At 26.3% G+C, this 20,253-nt stretch overlaps 1 protein-coding gene across 1 annotated transcript in view; it reads right to left on the bottom strand.

Annotated features, from left to right (window-relative positions):
• Positions 1-3,729: 3,729 nt before the first annotated feature.
• Positions 3,730-20,253, bottom strand: part of LOC105847844 (voltage-dependent P/Q-type calcium channel subunit alpha-1A) — a 240,515-nt gene continuing 223,991 nt past the window's right edge. Inside the window, exons 36-40 of the mRNA XM_065799676.1 lie at positions 19,145-19,241; positions 18,907-19,012; positions 18,155-18,259; positions 17,696-17,799; positions 3,730-4,016 (exon numbers count right to left, since the gene is read on the bottom strand). Of these exons, the coding sequence (XP_065655748.1) occupies positions 3,984-4,016; positions 17,696-17,799; positions 18,155-18,259; positions 18,907-19,012; positions 19,145-19,241 (445 nt within the window). The 3' untranslated portion in view covers positions 3,730-3,983. The remainder of the gene's footprint in view (positions 4,017-17,695; positions 17,800-18,154; positions 18,260-18,906; positions 19,013-19,144; positions 19,242-20,253) is intronic.

The following is a 20,253-nucleotide window of genomic DNA, read 5'->3' as shown; positions in this document are numbered from 1 at the left end:
ACACCGAAAAGTTACTCGAAACTATAAAAAATGATAACGTTGTGGGTACTTCTATACATAGAAACTTCACAGGTGTTGTTGCTTATGCTGACGACATCATTCTTCTTAGCTCTACTCTATCTGGTCTTGAAAGGCTGATTACAACGTGTAATATTTACAATAACTTAAACGGCATAAAGCTCAATGCTATCAAAACGGAACTATTGCTTTCGGGAAAAAGACAATTAACTAATTGCAAGATAACCCTAGACGACCATCAAATAATACCAAATGAAAAACTTAATCATCTAGGCTTTATTTGGGATACACAAAAATCTATTTTTGCCTCACTCAATAGAACAAATATTAACAATAGGGTATCAAATTTCCAAACAATAGTGGAAGCTCTGATTTAATCTGGTATCCGGTTTGTACATCCATCTTTAATTATCCCGTTATATACATCTTTAGCAGTTTCGACGTTAACGCATGGTCTTGGACTCTGTGAAAATAGAGAGTCAACAATGCAAAGACTTAATAAACTTGGAAGAAATGCAGTTAAGTCGTTTTTTAATATCTCTAAGTATAGCAAAAACTATATAAACTCTCTATTTAAAGTTCGGGAGATATTGACTTACATACAACAAAATAAAATAAACTTATTTATCCGTCTATTAAATAATAAAGTAACTTTTGAAATCATCAATTCTCAGCATAATTATTGTTCATTAAAATATTCATTTTTAGATGATATAAAGGAATTATGTAAGATCCATAAAATAAATATGAAAAACTTAATTCAGGATAAGAAGAAAGTGAAAATTAATATTTCAGAAAATATAATTCCTGAAGATTTTTATCAAATTTTAGTACAGGCAATTCAATGTTGGAATGCAAAAAACAGCGAACAATTTTCAAAAATACTCTTAAAGAAAACATTATCAAGTGATATACTTTATTCTCTCTTTATATATCTTAAACTATTTTTATGTATTTTTACCTTGTAAACACATTTACAGAGGGTGTTTAATAAAATAGTAATATATATATATAATAAATTACATAAAGTTTATAAGGAAATTAGTTCTCAGAGTATGAAAGCTGCTGTATCAGAACTAAGAGAAATGATAAATGTAAATGCTTCAATAATAATTTAAATAAATAGTCAATAATAATTTCATCTGATGATGAAATTATTATTGACTGTGGCATATCAATAGACGGAACATGGCAACGTCGTGGATACTCTTCCCTAAATGGTGTTCTTGCTAATCTTTCATATGAAAATAAAAAGGCGATTGATGTTTTTTCTTTATCTAAGTATTGCATGCAGTGTGAAGTAAATAAAAGAATAAACAATCCTATTGATTTTGAATGTTGGAAAGCTACACACAATTGCCAGGTTAATCATTTTGGCTTAGCAGGGTCAATGGAAGCTGCTGGAGCTCAAGAAATATTTCATTCGTCAATTCAAAAATATAAATTAAGATATACTAAGTACCTTGGAGATGGTGACTCAAGTTCATTTTCTAATGTTGTTAAAATTAAACCATATGGTGATTGTATTATCGAAAAGCTAGAATGTATTGGCCATTATCAGAAAAGAGAAGGCTCTCGTTTGCGTCAAAAAATTAAAGATTTTAAAGGCAGGTTGTTAAGTGACGGCTTAAAATAACTGGAAAAGGAAGATTAACCAATAAATCTATTAACACAATGCAGAACTTTGTTGGAATGGCTATAAGACAAAATAAAAATAACCTACTGTGTATGAGAAATTCTGTAATAGCTGTACTTTACCATTGTACAAATTTTTCTTATGAAGTTTTTCTTATGAAGTCATCAATTTTGTTTAAAAGGGAATAACAGCTGGTCCAAATGGTAATCAGATAAAGTAACAGGTAAAACAAGCTATAAGCAAAAAATTAACTTACCAGTTGCAATTATGAAGGAAATTAAACCTATTTTTCAAGAATTGTCAAAATCTGAAATGCTAAGAAAGTGTTTACATGGAATGACACAAAACTGCAATGAGTCATTGAATTATTTCATATGGCAGCGATGCCCTAAAGCTACTTTTACTGCAAGAAAAATTCTTGAAATAGCTGTTTATGCTTCTATTTTAAATTATAATGATGGATTTGCTTTCTTAAGGTATGTTTTTAAAATGCTTGGTTTTCCTGTAGGTATTTATTTCAAAAAAGGGCTTTCAAAAGAGATAAAAAGCGACTATCAAGTTTGTCAAGAAAATCAAATGATATTAATAAAAAACGAAGAAAACATTTAAAATCGATAAAATAAAGTCTATTTAGACATTGAGAAGGAGAATGATGATGGGAACTTTTATACTAGTGGCAGTTTTTAGTAACTTTTCACAAAAAAACTTTTCGTTTTTACGTTGTTTTATTTTTAAATGTGTTTTTGAGGACTTTCTTATTTTAATATGTTTTTCTTACGAAAACGTTAATATTTTCAGTTTGGTTAAAGCTTTTATCTTCAAATTTTTACAGTATGTGTATTAACTTATTTATGAGGGCTGGATCTAGAATTGTAACATTTTAAGTATAAATGAGTTAGCTTCAATGTAGTTTGTCAAACTGACACAGGCAATTAATCAATTTCTGCACATTTATTGCTGCCATCTTAGCTTTTTTAACATTTGAAAAAGATTTTAGTTCCAGCCCTAAAGCAACTATTTAGCTACCATTTGGCGATATACGGTGTAATAAGTGCAAATTTAACTCAAGATATCATTGTTTTAAATAAGGTAAGATTTTAGACAAATTATGCTGACTCAGCATCAGAAAATGCAAATTTTATTTTTATTTTGAAAAGTTAAAGTTTTAATGTAATTTCCTTATATAAAAAATTAAAAACAAGTTTAGAAATTTTATAAATAAAAAGTTAGAATAATGGGGGTGAGCCATTCAAATTTCTAGCTAGAAATTTGAATGTTAACTATGTTTTTACATAGAAATGAAGATTAATGCTGTCAAGCATAACGTTGCAAATTCAAAGCTCTTTTATAAATATATTATATTCCAAGCAAGTAAGATTGCTTTAACGAGGTAAAAAACTTCAAGCTGGAGGGAAATATAACAACAGAACCAAAAGTAATTATAGAACACATTAATCAATGCTTTCAATCAGTTTTTGTTCAAAATGTAGTAAATGAGCCAAGATTTTAAGATAACAAAGTAAACAAGATTTTAAACAAGATTTAAACAAGCAGTAAACAAGATTTTTAGATCGAAAAGACCTTTTTCAGATGTCTCTTAGACGTTCTTTAGACGTCTAAAACACACTTGTACTCACAGAGTACTAATACTTTTCTTATTCAGAAAATTAATAGATGAAATACCTAAAGCATGGAAACTTGCAAATATAACCATTATTAAAAAGGGCAACCGCAAAGTAAAGTATGTGATTAAAAAAGTTGATCAAAGCGATTTTATTTAAGTTACCGCAGCATAAGTAACAAGTATATATTGTATTCTTTGTTTTACGGACATATTTTTTTTCCCTTATTCTATGTATCTTGATTTTTACTTATTTAACAGCAAAATACATGTAATAAAAAAATAAACTATATATAAATATTTCCCTATAGAATCTGCGAAAAATTTATTATTAAACTTTAAAATTTAAAACAAATTTCTTTAAAGTTATTACGAAAGTTTAATCGCTTAAACATGTTTACGTTGATTTGGGCTTAAGTCTTTATAATATAACAAAAGCTTTCACAAGTAAAGCTTTTACAAAAAAAGAAACAAAGAACTTTTTTATTATTTAAAATAGTATAAATACATGATACTAACTGCAATATACAAATAAATACAATCCAATAAACTTTTAAATACACATTTATAACACACACATTTTATTTGATTATTTAAAATTTCACATATTTTACAAACTTATTCCAATCAGTAAAATGAAATTTTAACGAAATGCAAAAAGGTTATCATAAAGTGTGCAATTCTTAAGCATAGTTTGCTCCACATTTTTTAGACGTCGTCTTCCGTCGTTAGAGTTTCGGTCTATACAGAGATATTTAAGAAAAAGTTATTATAATCAAATATAATTCAAGTTAAAAATATAAGTCGAATAAACCAAATCAAATACATCTTTATTGAAGCAAACTACATATCAATATTTATTTGTTAAATTTTATTTCAAATTAAATTTTTATTATACATATTTTCACTATATATTATTGATGAACTTGACAGTAGTATTAACAGGGCCCGATCTAGAACAACACGGACTATAGGCACAACAAAATTTGGGGGCCCCTGTGTCGAAAAATTGTGTGAACAAATAAATGTGCCTTCATTTATTGAACCCTGAGGGGTTTAGAATTTAGACAGTTAAAACTTACATGTATCCAAATTAGTATATTTTTTTCCTTGATTTTTCATACATAAATTCATTCAAAATCTCTTCAAAATCTAGACTTTTTGTCACTTCGTTTTCGATAGATATTAATGCTAATCCAGATAGTCTTTCACTAGACATTGAAGATCGTAACCTGTTCTTAATCCTTTTTAGAGTTGAAAATGATCTTTCGCCGGAACAATTTGACATGGGAATGGATAAAAAAAATCCTTAGAGCAGTTTCCACGTTTGAAAATGTGTGTGAAATGCCACTGTCCTTTATTAATTGCAGCATTTCATTAGGGTTGTTGATGTTTGGTACAAAATTTGTAAAGTGCAAAAACTCGTCTTTGAAGTCGTTATCTACATCTTTTTTATGCAACTCCCGAAACTTTTCTGAAGCTTCAACCACTGGTGTTTGAAGTTGAGCTTTTGCGCCAGACAAAAATCCAAACCTTGTCTCCAAACCAGAATAGGCTTCTTTCCTTCTACACAAATGACTTTTTAAATTATCACATATAACATTAAAAGTGTCACATACAAATGATTACCTCCCATTTCTTGCCACAGCAGCATCTTCAGATTGACTTTCATCTAAAGTTTTGGACTTGGGTATCCGCCTCTTGCGAGATGCAAATTAAAGTGATGGCATTGTAGTCTTTCCTTAACGCTCGAACCGTATCTGCATTACCAAACCACCTGGTTCCAGAAAGCGATTTGAAAGTTAGTCCTCCTTTTACGTTTTTTATGTTGGAAGTAAATAATTCCCACCTACGTGGAGAAGCTGAGAAGAATGTGTACAATGCTTGCACAAATCCAAAATAGGCAGCTGCAGCTCTTCACGACTCCACTGCATTCACTCCCACCAAATTAAGAGAGTGAGCAGAACAGAGAACAAATTCTGCTAGAGGATATGCAGCTTTTAATCTTGCTTTCAACCCAGAGTATATTCCAGCCATGTTACTTGCATTGTCATAGGATTGTCCACGACAATATTGGAGATCTATTCCAAGATCTTGAAATATTTTGGTTACTACTTTATATAAATGTTCTGCACCGTGATTGTGGATAGGAACAAAAGTCAGAAATCGTTCTACTGGAAAAGACTGCAAATTTACATATATCACCACCAAACACAGCTGGTCAATGTGTGTTGTGTCTGGTGTAGAATCTATGATGATTCCGAAGTACTTTGCCTCCTGAATTTCTTTAACAATATGACATTGCTTTTAAGATTCCCGCCACAGTCTGAGAGGACAAATAGTTGACATGGCCCTGTCCTTTATTACCATGTTCACCGATGTGGCCTGCTAAGAAAGGATCAAACTTGCTGATTAACTCTAATAAACCTAAAAAATTGAAATTTTGTTCAGAACCAAAGGTTTCATTATCGCCAAAAATACCCAAACCTTGCTGTGCAATAAACTTTAATACTTCAACAACACGCACTATAACATCTCTCCAGATGTATTCAAATGTAATATTGCTTATATTGCAATGTTACAGGTGAATATTCAATATTCATTGAACAAGGATCTCCAAAGGCAATATTGGCTTATTGGATTTTAGGATTACCGTAATCCTAAAAGCCAATAAGCGTCGGAAGAGAAATTATAATATATTTACTGAATGTACAGATTTTACCGCTTAAATCGAAACAAATCATCTTGAAATCGTTTCAGTTCATTTTTACACATAAAAAATTATTTATAGAAAGAGGTTAAAGAAAAAATTAAATCACAACTTAAAATTTAAATCTTAAACTTAAAATATCATAAAAATTCATATTTTAAATATCCTAAGGCAAGAAAAAAAAAACTAAATGTATATACCATCAGTGTAAATCAACAAATCATCTTCATAATCTTCATTTTTACTGATTTCTAGCTCATCTATGAAGTTCTGAATTTTTTATTCAGCTAAATGGCGACCTTTATAAGTCATAACTGTTTTACTTTTTTAAGTAAACATTTGGCCAAAAGCTCTTGATTGCTTTTTTAAGTAAACATTTGGCCAAAAGCTCTTGATTGCTTTTTTAAGTAAACATTTGGCCAAAAGCTCTTGTTTTTTCGGACTGTTGTGGACCATATGTTCATAATTTTAATTCCGAAATGCAACAGAAGGTTTTTGAGATTTTGAGTAAAACATAAAGGTATATTTAAAAACATTTTAATTCTTTTTTACCTAAAATTTTTTTAAATGAAATAAATATTTTTAAATTCTACTGTTACGTCAGAAAAGTTCGGGTGGGCTAAAAAAATATTAAAAGTTGAAAATTAGGGGCCCCATAAATTTTGGGGGCCCTAGGCCCGAGCCTTACGTGCCTTGTGGAAGATCAGACTCTGAGTATTAATGTTCATTTGTGTGTGTTTGCACAAAATCCGCGACAGCCATTGAATCCGAGATAATAGCGACAAAGAGTCTCTCAACAATTTTTCATGAGAAATCGGAACGAAAGTCTATTCAAATTTCCAACTCATGTAAATTTTATGATGTGGAAATAGTAAAGTTTCTTAAAGGTTTACGGTTTTACTTTTAAAGTTTTTTACAAATAAGTTTAGTTCGCTGAAAGAAAAGGGGTATGTAATATGTACATATATTTAAAATACAATAAACTATAAAATTAACTAAAAATTTGTTTTGTATTGCATTTTAAATAACAAAAATTTAAGAAAAAAGCAAGTTGATGATTTAAACCTAACCTAACCTTTTTCCAAATCAGTTAGTTTTAAAAAGTGTATTAAGAACCTAATTAAAATTCTAATTTTATATTTAAAACAAATCAGTTTCATTAAATTTACTTGATTTAAAAGTATTTTACCAGCTATTTTACCACGCCCCCGTTAAACATTCTTAACTGAGTACGCAACAATGATAGAATTTAGAAAACCGTCAAAATAGTATTATAATGCGTATAGTATTGGAAGAGTCAACTCGGACGCTATTAACTTACAATGCACGAGGCATTGAAGATGTGCACGCGGTAAGTGTTTGAATTTCTTAATTAACTTTTAAAAATCTCTGAAATATCTTTGAATCTATTATCATTATCATAAATAATATAATTATTGAATATACATTTATTTATAAAAAGTATGTAAATTTTGTAATTTTTAAAACTGTTTTTAAAGTTATTAAGTTTAATTTTTTAATGTTTTAGTTTATGAAACATGTTCTGTTTTGTAGGTGATGTAATGCAAGTGTATCTTGACAAGCTGTTAATTTCATAAAAGCTGAAGATGGTCTTATTTTAGAAATAAGTAAGTTGTTTATTATTGATTTTGTTAGATATTCAATCATGTTTTGTATGAATCTAATTATATAGTACAGTGTTATTGTCTGGTGGTGATATTCAGGTTAGATTTTATAAAGTTATATTTACTTTTAAAGAATCTTTCAAATTTACTTCTTAAAAAATTTACTTCTTAAAAAATATTTTGATTGTTATTTTAATTGTATTGCCATAGCTTATCACATATTGTAGGTTTTAAATTCTAGCTTATCTTTATCTTCAATTTTAAAGTTTGTATTTACTTTAATGTAATGAAGTTATACATTTACTTATGGGCTGTTTAAATAAAATGTTTGATCTTCTAAATTATTGTGAAGTTGCAGTTTGTATTTTTCTGTCATGGCCAATGACATGGGTTTCAAAGTGGACGGGCACAATCCTCAATTTCTAAAAAAAGTCCTCTACATCTAGAAATAGGCGATAAGATTTTCCCTCAATTTATTAAAGGGAAGGGATAACCCTTACCGAAAGTGAAGTCAGAGGAGTTAGAGTTGGCAGTGGAAAATAATTAACTACATCTACAAATAGAAGAGGTATTTAAATGATTTTAGTTTAATATGTATATTTTAATTGATCTGTTTTTTAAATTTTGTTTGCAAATAAATAAATTTGTTAAAAAATACAAATCTTTTTTTTTCTAATATTTATATAAATTGATACTAAGTTATGTTTATAAAAAATATTGTTGAAAAGTTATACATTTTATTTTTACACTAAACACCATCAAAATTTAAGTTAGCAGAACATGCAAAATATTAAAATGATTAGAGAGCTGCTGTAACGGTGTTTATGATTCTCCGTGTCAAAATAATATTATATTGTCATTTAAGATTTTTTGAATACTTTACATTGTAGTTAATTATTTTCATAATAATCAACAGTTATCACTGAATTAGGTATACGTAGGTATCTTATTAATTCTTACATTATGAAAGAACTTAAAAATCAATTTTTCACATCAATTTATTTTTTACTAAATTTTTTGTTTGTTTTTATAGTTTTGTAGTTGTTATTTCATTTCTTTAGTTCTACTTTGGTGGTCTACTAACTATCATAAGTTTAATTTGTCTACTGTAAAAATACGGTTTTAAATACTTAGTAAACTTTAATTATTTAAAATTTACTATGTTGATCATTAGCTAATATTTAAAAAGAAATTAGTTGTTCGCAATTAAGGTAAGAATAATTTTATTTTCTGGTCGAATTACAAAATTTTGCACCGGTAGCTTTTATGTTTTTGTTATTTTGTGTAATAGCTAATTGTCTTTGCAATAAATGTCTTTTTTTTTACAGATTTTGACTATTTTCAACAATGCTCTAGAAGATACATCAGCAACAAGAAAATTGGTTTGTAGTGTTAATATAATGTTTTTACTTCTTTTGTCATGTTATAATTTTTATTTTGTTTTAGATATATCTTACAATGCTTTTTCAGCATATTGCAGAACAAATAGAGGCCCCAAATTTCATAAGGTGTCGGCTTAAATTTAGGGCAAACCCTCCCCCCCTCCCTTTATTTTATATAGAGTGTGGATCCTGTAGAAAGTAAAGTATAAGGAGGGAGAATGGTGGGAAAAAAATGTGCTGCATCTATAATTAGCATTTTTGTAGTTGGTTAATCTACCAATTGTTAGTTGATAATGCAAATTTAGTTAAATTTTTTTGTATATATATATACTTTTCTTAATATATATTTTGTTTTGTTATGTATAAATAAATTGATTTCCAGTTAACACATGTAGTGTATTTTTTCCTTTTTTTAATTTGACTACTTTTTTTAGATTAATCAGATGACGTGTTCGTTTAACATAGACAAACAATTGAAAACTATCGAAAACTGTTATGTTTTGCTAATTTGTTAATAAAGGTGTAAATAAAATTATCTTCAATTTTACAAAACTATTAGACATTTTTTTGAAACCACAATCCGTAATGATTCGTATTTTATCTATGCGAACGAAAGTCTATACAAATATCTAACATGCAAACTTCAAGTATGTAAATGATTAAAAAATACATCAAAATAATAAAAAAATAATAAGGTCAGTCCCCGTTTTTTGTTTTTTTGTTTTTTTTTCTAGAAGTTTACAGAAGTTATAAAGTATTGAACTTTAATTGTTAACTCAAAACAAAAATTTTTATTCTTAGCTCTTTTTTAAAAATTATTGAAAGCCAAATTATTAAAATGGTTGGTCATTATACGACCTGTATTATACGGGTCAGGGTAAGGGACTTACCATGACCCGTATAATACAGGTCATTACCATGACCTGTATTATACGGGTCATGGTAAGCCCCTTATTTCACATAATTAAGTCATCTCATGTTTCTTGAAACTTTTTATACCGATGGTAATAAATTAACACATTTCAAGCGAGTATTCTAAATATTATTTAGACTGGTACTAATATCCAATCCGATGTTTAAAGTTTAAAGTTTTTTAAAAGTATTAAAGAAATTTTTTTTTTCATAGCTTTAAAAAGTAAACAATAATTATAGTTTTTCTCTGTTTAAAGTTATTTTTTAACCACTTATTAAAAAATATTGAAGTAAGGAATAAGTATAGAAGAGGTCAATGTGGAATAGATATTTTACTGGTCATCTCAGTGGGCACGGGACATAAAAAAGACGTCTTTTGAACGTCTTTTAAACATATCGAACGTCTTTTAAACGTTTTGGACGTCTTTTGAATATTCAAAAGACATCTTTTTTATGTCCCGTGCCCACTGGGATGACAGCTAGTAAATAGTGAATAATTAAATTAACAATAATAAATATTATTAGCAAGGTCAATTAGCATTATTCATAATAGTATTTATAGTGTTGTATTAATAATAGTAGAGATGCAAATTATATTAAAAATATAAAGGATATAAAAAATATAAAAATGATAATTCATTAAAAAACAAAAAAAACTTAGAAGCGCTATAGCATCTGCATTTGCTAAATTGCAAAAATATAAATATAAATTAGAATAGAAATATAATAAATAAAAATTAAAGTTTCTTAAACGAAAAGTAACCAAGTAAACTTGTATATATAAATAATCTATATAAAGAAAAGTATTTATATATATAAAGTATATAATATTATATATATATTACAAATATATTTTATGTTTGTAATATTTTTTATATATATTAAATATTTGTAATATTTTTGTAATTGTTTGTAATATTTTTTATATATATTAAATACGGGTTTCGAATAAGAGGCGCAAAATTGTCAATTTTTTAAAAGAGTAGGGGAGACCGGGGCTAGTTGCAACAGGGGTAAGTTGCAACAATGCGATTTAAATTATGGTTTTTGTATATTTTTCCTAAATTTTTCTTAAATAATAAACTATAACTTTAACGCGTCAGCTGTAAAGTTTTACAGCTGACGCGTTAAAGTTTATATTTATAGTTTATATTTATATAAATTTATACATAATACACATATAACATAATAACTTACAGTTATTCAATAAAAATTTCAAAAGTTATTGATGTTTTTTTTTTTCGATATAAAATTCTAAATTTCGTTTTTGAAGTTTTTTTGGGTTTTACTTTAAACTTAGAGGTATATGATCATAATAAAGTTATGGTAAGTTAAAAAAATCTTTTTCAAACACGATGAGTCAAAAAAAAAATTTTTTTTCAATAAAAGTAATTATATACAATGATTAGAGTGATAATGATGCCTACGGGGTAAGTTGCATCAAATTGTAAGTTGAATCATAAATAAGCTGCGGCTTTTGTTGATTTTACGCACTTAACTAGTTTTTTCTAAAATAATGGACGCTTTTTTATGTAAGAGCGCAAACAAATGTAAACGAAAACAAAAATTTTATGATGAAGATAAGTTTAAATAAATTGTAAATGTATATAATGTATATAAAGCATATGTATATATATGTATATATGTTTATGTATTACATATTATGTATATATACATGTATCTTATATGTATATTATGTTTAATATACATATTATATACATGTATATATATACATGTATATACATGTATATATATACATAATATATAATACATGAATATATATATATATATATATATATATATATATATATATATATATATAAATTTATACATAATATACATATAGCATATATGTATATATACATAATATATAATACATAAATATATATATAAATACGCTTCATATACATTTACAACTTACATAAACTTTTTTTTATTATTTAATTTTTTAATTTTTTTAAACTTATCTTTATCATAAAATTTGGTTTTAAATTTATATATATATATATATATATAAATTTATATATACATATATAATATATATATATATATATATATATATATAATATATATATATATATATATATATTTATATATATGTATATATATATATATATGTTATATTATGTGTATTATGTATAAATTTATATATATATAAATTTATATATATATATATATATATATATATATATATATATATATATATATATATATATATATATATATATATATATATATACATGCATACATATATGCAAAGATACATTAATCATTCATATATAAATAAATGATGATGTAGGTTAAGTTGTGTAAAATGACTTTAATGTTTTTTTATTTTATTGTTATTTGATTAAACTGTTATTTTGTGCTTAAGTAAAAATTGTAAATGAGAAATTATAAGAGAAAAACTGAAAAAGGACTTAATCCCACAGCAGTGGTAATAGAGGCAGCAAACCATGTTATTGATGGAAAAGAAATATCGATTAGAGCATCAACAAAAAAGTATGGAATCCACTACTCAACTCTTTTTCGTTACATATATAAAGTAAAAAAAAGCTATTAATATGGGATTACCTTTCCTGGTTATAAAAAGTCACGCCAAGTTTTCAATTTAGAACAAGAAAAAGCTATTGCTTCATATATATCAACAGCTTCTGATATTTATTTTGGATTATCACCTTATGAAGCACGAAAACTTGCATTTGAATTTGCTATAAAGTATAACCTTAATTTTCCAAAATCTTGGTTAAAACTTTCAACGGCTGGTCCTGACTGGATGAGAGGGTTTTTAAATCGACATTCAGGATTGTCTATCAGAACTCCAGAAGCAACAAGTCTTGCACGAGCAACTAGTTTTAATCGTGCTAATGTAGGTGTATTTTTTCAAAAATTATCATATGTTTTAGATAGAAATCATTTTTCTGCATCTAATATTTACAATGTTGATGAGACTGGTATCACCACTGTGCAAAAACCAAACAAGGTAATTGCTCGTAAAGGTATTAAGCAAGTTGGAGCATTAACATCTCAAGAACGGGGGACACTTGTGACAATGGTGTTAGCTGTAAATGCATGTGGCAATAGTGTGCCTCCAATATTTCTATTTCCGAGAAAGAAATTTTTTGATCACTTTATTCGTGATCAAATGAATGCATTGGTGACCAAATGAATGCATTCGTGATTAAATGAATGCATAGGTACTTCAAATGGGTCAGGGTAGATGAATGAAGAGTGCTTTGTTACTTACTTAAACCACTTTATTCGGCATGTCAAGCCCAAAAAAGAAAGTCCTGTGCTATTACTTTTAGGCAACCATCAGTCTCATTTTCCTGTTCAATTAATAACATTGTGTAAAGATAATGGTATAGTTTTGCTTTCCTTCCCTCCTCATTGCTCACATAAGTTGCAACCTCTAGATAGATCTGTATTCGGACCATTCAAAAAATGCGCAGCTAATGCACAAGACTCATGGATGAAACAATGGCCAGGAAAAACAATGAGTATATATGATTTGCCAGGAATTGTAAAAATAGCCTTACAGCATTCTCTCACACAACAAAACATAACATCTGGTTTTAGAGTGGCAGAAATATTTCCATATGATAAGGATATATTTTCAGATGCAGATTTTGCTCCATCATTTGTTACTGATCGTCCAGCAACTCAATCTAAAGCAGGTATTGATATTAGTATATCAACTTCAATCTCAGATGCAATTCCATCTCTGGCATCATTAGAATTTTCCAGAGAATGTAAGACCTCTGCCAAAAGCATAACCTAGGAAATAAATACTCACTAGATCAAAGAGAAAGTATGCAGAAATTCTTACAGATACTCCAGTAAAACAGCGACTTATGGCTGAAAAAGAAGTTAGTTCTAAAAAGAGAAAGTCTAATACTTCCACATCAACAATCAAAAAGAAAAACATTAAAGGTGAATTAAAATGGAATTAATGTAATTTTTTGCATTAAAAAATTGTTTTTTAAACAAAATGTTATTGTGTTTTTATATCCTAAAAACAGAAAAAAACAGAACTTAAATATCCTAAATACTCCTCTTGTCTTTTTTTAAACTTAATTGTTGTTTATTTGACCAAGAGAACTTTTTTTTTTCAAAAACAGTTTCTAGTTTACTAAACAAGTCAGGTATATGTGAAGTCTAGCATAATAAATGTATTGCAACTCAAAGAAAATACTACTTTCTTTTATTGTAATTATAAAATTTTTGTTGCCAAATAGAAATTACAGATTGGCTAGTAATTTTTATGTGAACTCTACAAGGCTTATTCTTTTAAAGTAATGTGTTGCAAATTGCCCCGTTCACTGTTGCAACTTGCCCTGACGCGGGGTAAGTTGCAACATTTTTTTTTCATTTTTGTTTCACTATTGCGGAATAACTAAGTTTTATATTATATTTATCAATGTTGGATTAACATTTCACTAAGATCTATTTTATAACCCTGAAAAAAATTTCAAAAATATTAAAGTTTAAAGAGATAAATGCAATTTTTTTAATTTTGTTGCAACTAACCCCGGTCTCCCCTACTCTTATACCTAGAAAATTCTAAAAAAGAAAAAAAAAAGGTCCCTGAGGGGGAGAGGGGGGAAGGGAGTTCAATGTGCCGCTGGCCACACCGGTCGTTGGTCCTGAAATATAATATATTTATTTATTATTAAATATTTATTAAATATTGTATATAAAGTACATAAAATCAATTCATATATAGTTTAATATATTAGTATAAATGTATTATATTAGTTATATTTATTTATAATCTTTTGGAGTGCATGAAACATAATCTTTAAAAATATATATTTTTTATAATTATCAGGACTGTATGATTAATAATCATTCAATAATATATAAGCTAAAAACTACTTTAGCTATTTGTATTTATCAACTTTTAGCTAAATACAATCTATATTTGACTGTAAAAATTCATCTATATTTAACTATAAAAATACATCTATACATAGCAGTAAAAATAAATCTATACCTGACTATAAAATACATCTATATATGACTGTAAAAATGTATCTATATCTGACTGGAAAAAATTTGCAAATAAATTTTTTTAGCTATGGCTATATTTGCTAACCTTAAAGTTTTTTTTTTTTTCATTTAAATTAAAAAATCAAACTTCGATTTATGTTACAATATGGTTAAGCTTTTCTTTTTTCAACAAAACACATAAAAACTATTTTATCATGCCATTTATAGTATATTCAATTTATTTACATAAAAACTGTAAAAAAAAATTTCTTTACACGAAAACTCTATTCAATCCACTCCACAGTGGGACGTAATTTACTTTTACTGGACAAAACTAATAACATTAGGGTGGTCATTAGGGTTGTCCTTATAACAGTTTTTTTTTTAAATGTCTGCTCTCACCCTCTAAATGTGTTTTGTATAATAAAATAATACTAGAATTAGAAAACTTTTGAAAAAAAAAATTTTTCAAAGGTAGCCCAAGCCCCTTAAACATCAGACAGGTCCCTATAACTATCAAAAAAACAGTATATCATGTTGGGTCTCAAAAAAAGCAAAATTATATAAAAATCTTATAAATAATCATCATTTTATAAAAAACATTTCGAATAAAAAAATTACAAATTTTTTTTTTGTAAAAATGCTTATTTTTAGTTTTTTGTTTAAAAATGTCGTTTTTATATAATTTTGCTTCTTTTGAGATCCAACATGATATACTTTTGAAGAACTATTTTTTTGATAATTATATGGACCCTTGTGATGTTTAAGGGTCTTGGGCTACCCCTAAAAATACCTAAATTGAATAGGGACCACATATTTTATTACCTTAACAAATATAAACTGGAAAAAGTAATAACTTTATTGGATTACTCCCATATTACCAACTTGAGTATTTTTGTACTACAAATGTGGTGGTACTATGGAATTTTTTATTTGGTTGATAGTGACACCTAAAATGTCTGGCAACAGCTCCTTTTACGTAGTTAATAGCTTAAGTAACTTTTCTTAAAGCATCAATTTTATAAACTAGACTAATATTAATGTCTAGTTAAAAAATATTTTATACATTCAAAAAATTTAACACATTCCCAGTTACTAATTTTAAGTATTTTTATGCAGTTCCAGGGCTATATTTTATATTTCGCAAAACTGCTACATAATCCATATAAAAAGGAACCTAAAGCTTAAACCTTTTGTGTATATAATAATATAAAAATTTTGATTTAAAATTATTTTTCGAACTAAAACTCATATATTCTGATAATTGTAAAACAGCTATAGCTTCTTTTTCTTTACCATCTTGGTACAAACTACAACCTGAAGCAAACAATAGTTTTTAAGATGAATATGATGCAACTAATGGTGTCATTCTTCTTTTCTTTGTTTTACTACTTAAAGTATCAAAATTCACCTGGGGCCTGTCAGATACTACAGTTAGATAAGTGCAGAATTTTTTTTATTAATGGAAGCAGTTAGTAAAATTTTCTTATTATCAATTACAAATTGAACTGATATTGATTCATTTTGTAGCCATTGCTTGTTATTTTCTTTAAAACGAATTTTAAAGTTTTTGCATATATACCTTTGTCAAAGATGCTTTATGAAATTAGGCAGGTTATTATTTCCAGTTAAGTTTATGCCATTTACAACTGCCTCCAAAATATTAGGATTAGCTAAGTTCATGTTTTCTTGTATCTTATATGAATAAATATCAATATTTTTTATGTTTTAACTATATAAAAATATGAATTTCTTTTACAAAATATTATAAATAGGTATTTTAAGATGTTTATATATTAAAACAAGTTTATAGCGCTAATCTAGTCTTGCTGAGACCCAATTATTAAATAATCATTCAGAATAAAATATATAAAACATTTTCGCCACATAAAATTGAATACATCATTTAACTTAGAGACCAAACGGACATCCACAGATTATAAACCAAATTTATATTGATAATATACATATTGAACAATGTATTTTAAGTCTCAAATTACTGGACTGCTTTAGACCGCAAAAATATTTGACTAAATAAGTGAAATTTTAACTAAAGAAAGTAATTAAAATATGCCATCATTTGAAATTTATTTGACATAACTTACATGCAAAATAGATTTGAAATAGCTCATTTGAAAGGTAGTACTTGATTTTATTAAATTACGTAATAAAAAGAGAGATTAACATCTACTCCATGCTTATTAGTAACACAAAAAATTGAATAAAATTTAAAGAAAAATTTTTTAAAAAAAAAATAATTTTTTTATTCTACAGTTTAGAAGCAAACAACACAATAATTAAATAAAAATATATACATTTTATAAAAGCTGAACGTTTAAGCTATAAAATGGTATATAATAATGTAAATTTTGAAAATGTATTTTTTTTACTTTTGTCCACCACCTGGTTGTCACTCAATTTTACATTTTGTCATAATGTCACTCAATTTTACATTTTTTTGCAGCCTATTGCTATTCACAACTATATCTTTTATAAAACTCATCAAGTTTTTTAAATAACACAATATGTAAAAATTTCTTTTAGATGAATGACTAAGGCTCTCAGAAATTTTTGATTATATTAATAGTCGGGTACATACTATCAACTGATCCTTCTAGTCTGTAAAAAATCTTTAAAAGATCTATTATATTCATTTGGTTAAAATTATTAACAAATTTAAATAAGTTAAATAGATTCTTTTACTTTCATCAATATCAATAGCAATTGTTGCAAAACATGCTAACCTAAAGTTTTATCATTAAAACAAAATTAACTAAAGGTAACTAAGATAAAACTTACCACATATACTGATTTCCTTCTTTGACCACGATTTCGCATACTTTTGTAGTTCTCCCACATAAGTTTAGCAGAATATATTTTTCCTATTGTCATTTGTTTATTATCTAAAAACAAATATTAAGTTCTTGAAGTGTTATCATTATGCAATTAAAATATGCCAATAATAACACAACAAAAAAAAACAAAATTTCTTAAAAAACTTTAGTCATTTTTTCCTTTTCTTACTTTGAGTCTAACAATAACTTTATTTTATTTAAATTTTGAAACTTTCAATCTAGTCTTGCAATAAAAACTATATTTTTACTATTCTGTCATATGCTTTTAATTAACAACAATAAAAAAAAAACAGGCAATAAAATTCTGCTGCCATAACTAAAACTTATAATAAAAACAAACCCTATCATTTAAAGTTTATCAAAACTTCATATGTTAAGTGTATATTTATAATAAGTTGTTAACCTTTAGGAGTTCTGGGGATAACTAAGTCCAAAGTTCTTTTGGAGATATTTGGAAACTCTTTCTTTAACATTTGACGAAATGCCACATCATTACTTTTTAGATTTGCTAAAGTGAAGTCATTTGATTTAGATGCATACATTAATTAACGATTTTTTTGATTGAAAATTCAGAGAAAAGATCATGTAGTTTAAAAACAAAATGCTTAAAGAAATGAAATAAAATCCTAAAATTACATTAAATGAAATTATATTTTCAGAATAAAAGTTTTATTCATTTTTAAAAATAGGGCCGTAAATTTTTGTTGTCTTAGGTCCCCAAAGATATATATATATATATATATATATATATATATATATATATATATATATATGTATTATACCTCTGATTTATTTCATCAAATACTTTTTTGAACATACATGCAAAATAAAATCAATACATACATAACAATAAATATATGTATGTTCAACTTGTTCCTCTGCGCAGCGGCCTTGTTTGTCAAGACTCGTGTTTTGGAGATATAGAGTTGAGAGAGGGTTATAACCACAATTAAGTTGTCTATAGTGGCCTACTAGGCATTGGGGAGATGAATTAACAAAAAATAATAATAATAAAATGTATGTATAGCATTAATCACAATATAAATGATAATATTGGTAGAACATATAAAAAAATATATACTTATATGTTTTAAAATACATACAAAGCCTAATAAAAAACTAAAAGAAAATCAATTAAAGAGTAAAATTTCTCACCATTTTCAGTATAGACTTCAAGACCTGTGCGTACCAAAGCAAAAAACATTCCATTAAAATCAACTGTGCCATCTTTATACAAAGTCATGTTCATTTTTACTAAACGCTTTAAACAAATATTTGTGAATATAATTTTGAAACTTTTAAAAATGACAATAAAAAAAAAATTATCTGATTTAAAGATGCTTAAAGTATATATAAAAAATGTGAACTATAACAATATGGTTTAAGAAATTACTTTATAAGCCAGAACTTTCGGACATCTCCTACCAAGACCAACTGGTGGTAGCATTTGCCGAAGGAGTTCACAAACTTCAGTGTGCTTAATACGACCACTAAGAAAGGATATAGATAGTTTAAATACACACAGAATTTATTTATTTACTTATTTGAAAATTTGAACTACTTAAACTCAAAGTTTTGAATTACTTAAACTATAAAACTTGGAATAATTAAATTATAAACTTAAACTCAATATAAAAAAGTACAAATATATTTAAAATACAATGACATAGTACAAAATACAAAATGCATTCAGAATTAGGCCTTCATTTTTTGTGGTCACCTAATTATTCAACCTTTTTAATCATAGTTTAATTTAGCTTTAAGTATCTTATAATTTTATTTTTAATTTTACTGATTTGATAGCTGATTTGATGGACATTAAATTTTTCATCAGATTAAAGTCAGGTGGTTGCCAAGAGTTTAATATAATTTTTCGCAAAACATTTATTGGCAATTAAATTTAACATAAAATAGTAACTAAATATGTTGTCAGAACTAAAGCACTAAATTGTTTAAATAACCATTCTTGATCAGCTTTAAAATTAAGGACTAAGGACAAATCCATAAACACCATTTATTCATTTATATATATGCATGCATTCATCATAAATAACATTTATGTTAAATCCTGCTTTTAATATTTATTTTTGAATCATTTTAAATATATATTGTATAATGTATCATATTTACATAATTATCATTAACTACATATTGATTTCAAAGTATGACATTTAGTTTATTTTATATATATATATATATATATATATATATATATATATATATATATATATATATATATATATATATATATATATATATATATATATATATATATATATATATATATATATATATATATATATATATATATTATGTATTTTTGTAGTTAGTCTTAAGGGAGAAAAAAACAAAGTTTATCTTTACTTTGAATTATTATACATGGCCTTACGAGTAGGATAAAACATAAAATTAAAAAAAAAGAAATAACAAAAAAAAACTACCACAAGTTATGAAACCTATTTGTACAAACATAAAAAAAAACAAAAAAACTACCTCAACTAT

This window comes from Hydra vulgaris, chromosome 06 (assembly GCF_038396675.1).
Source record: "Hydra vulgaris chromosome 06, alternate assembly HydraT2T_AEP".
Classification (NCBI taxonomy): domain Eukaryota; kingdom Metazoa; phylum Cnidaria; class Hydrozoa; order Anthoathecata; family Hydridae; genus Hydra; species Hydra vulgaris.
Note: the sequence above shows the minus strand (reverse complement) of the source record. Positions and strands in the feature narration are given on the sequence as shown.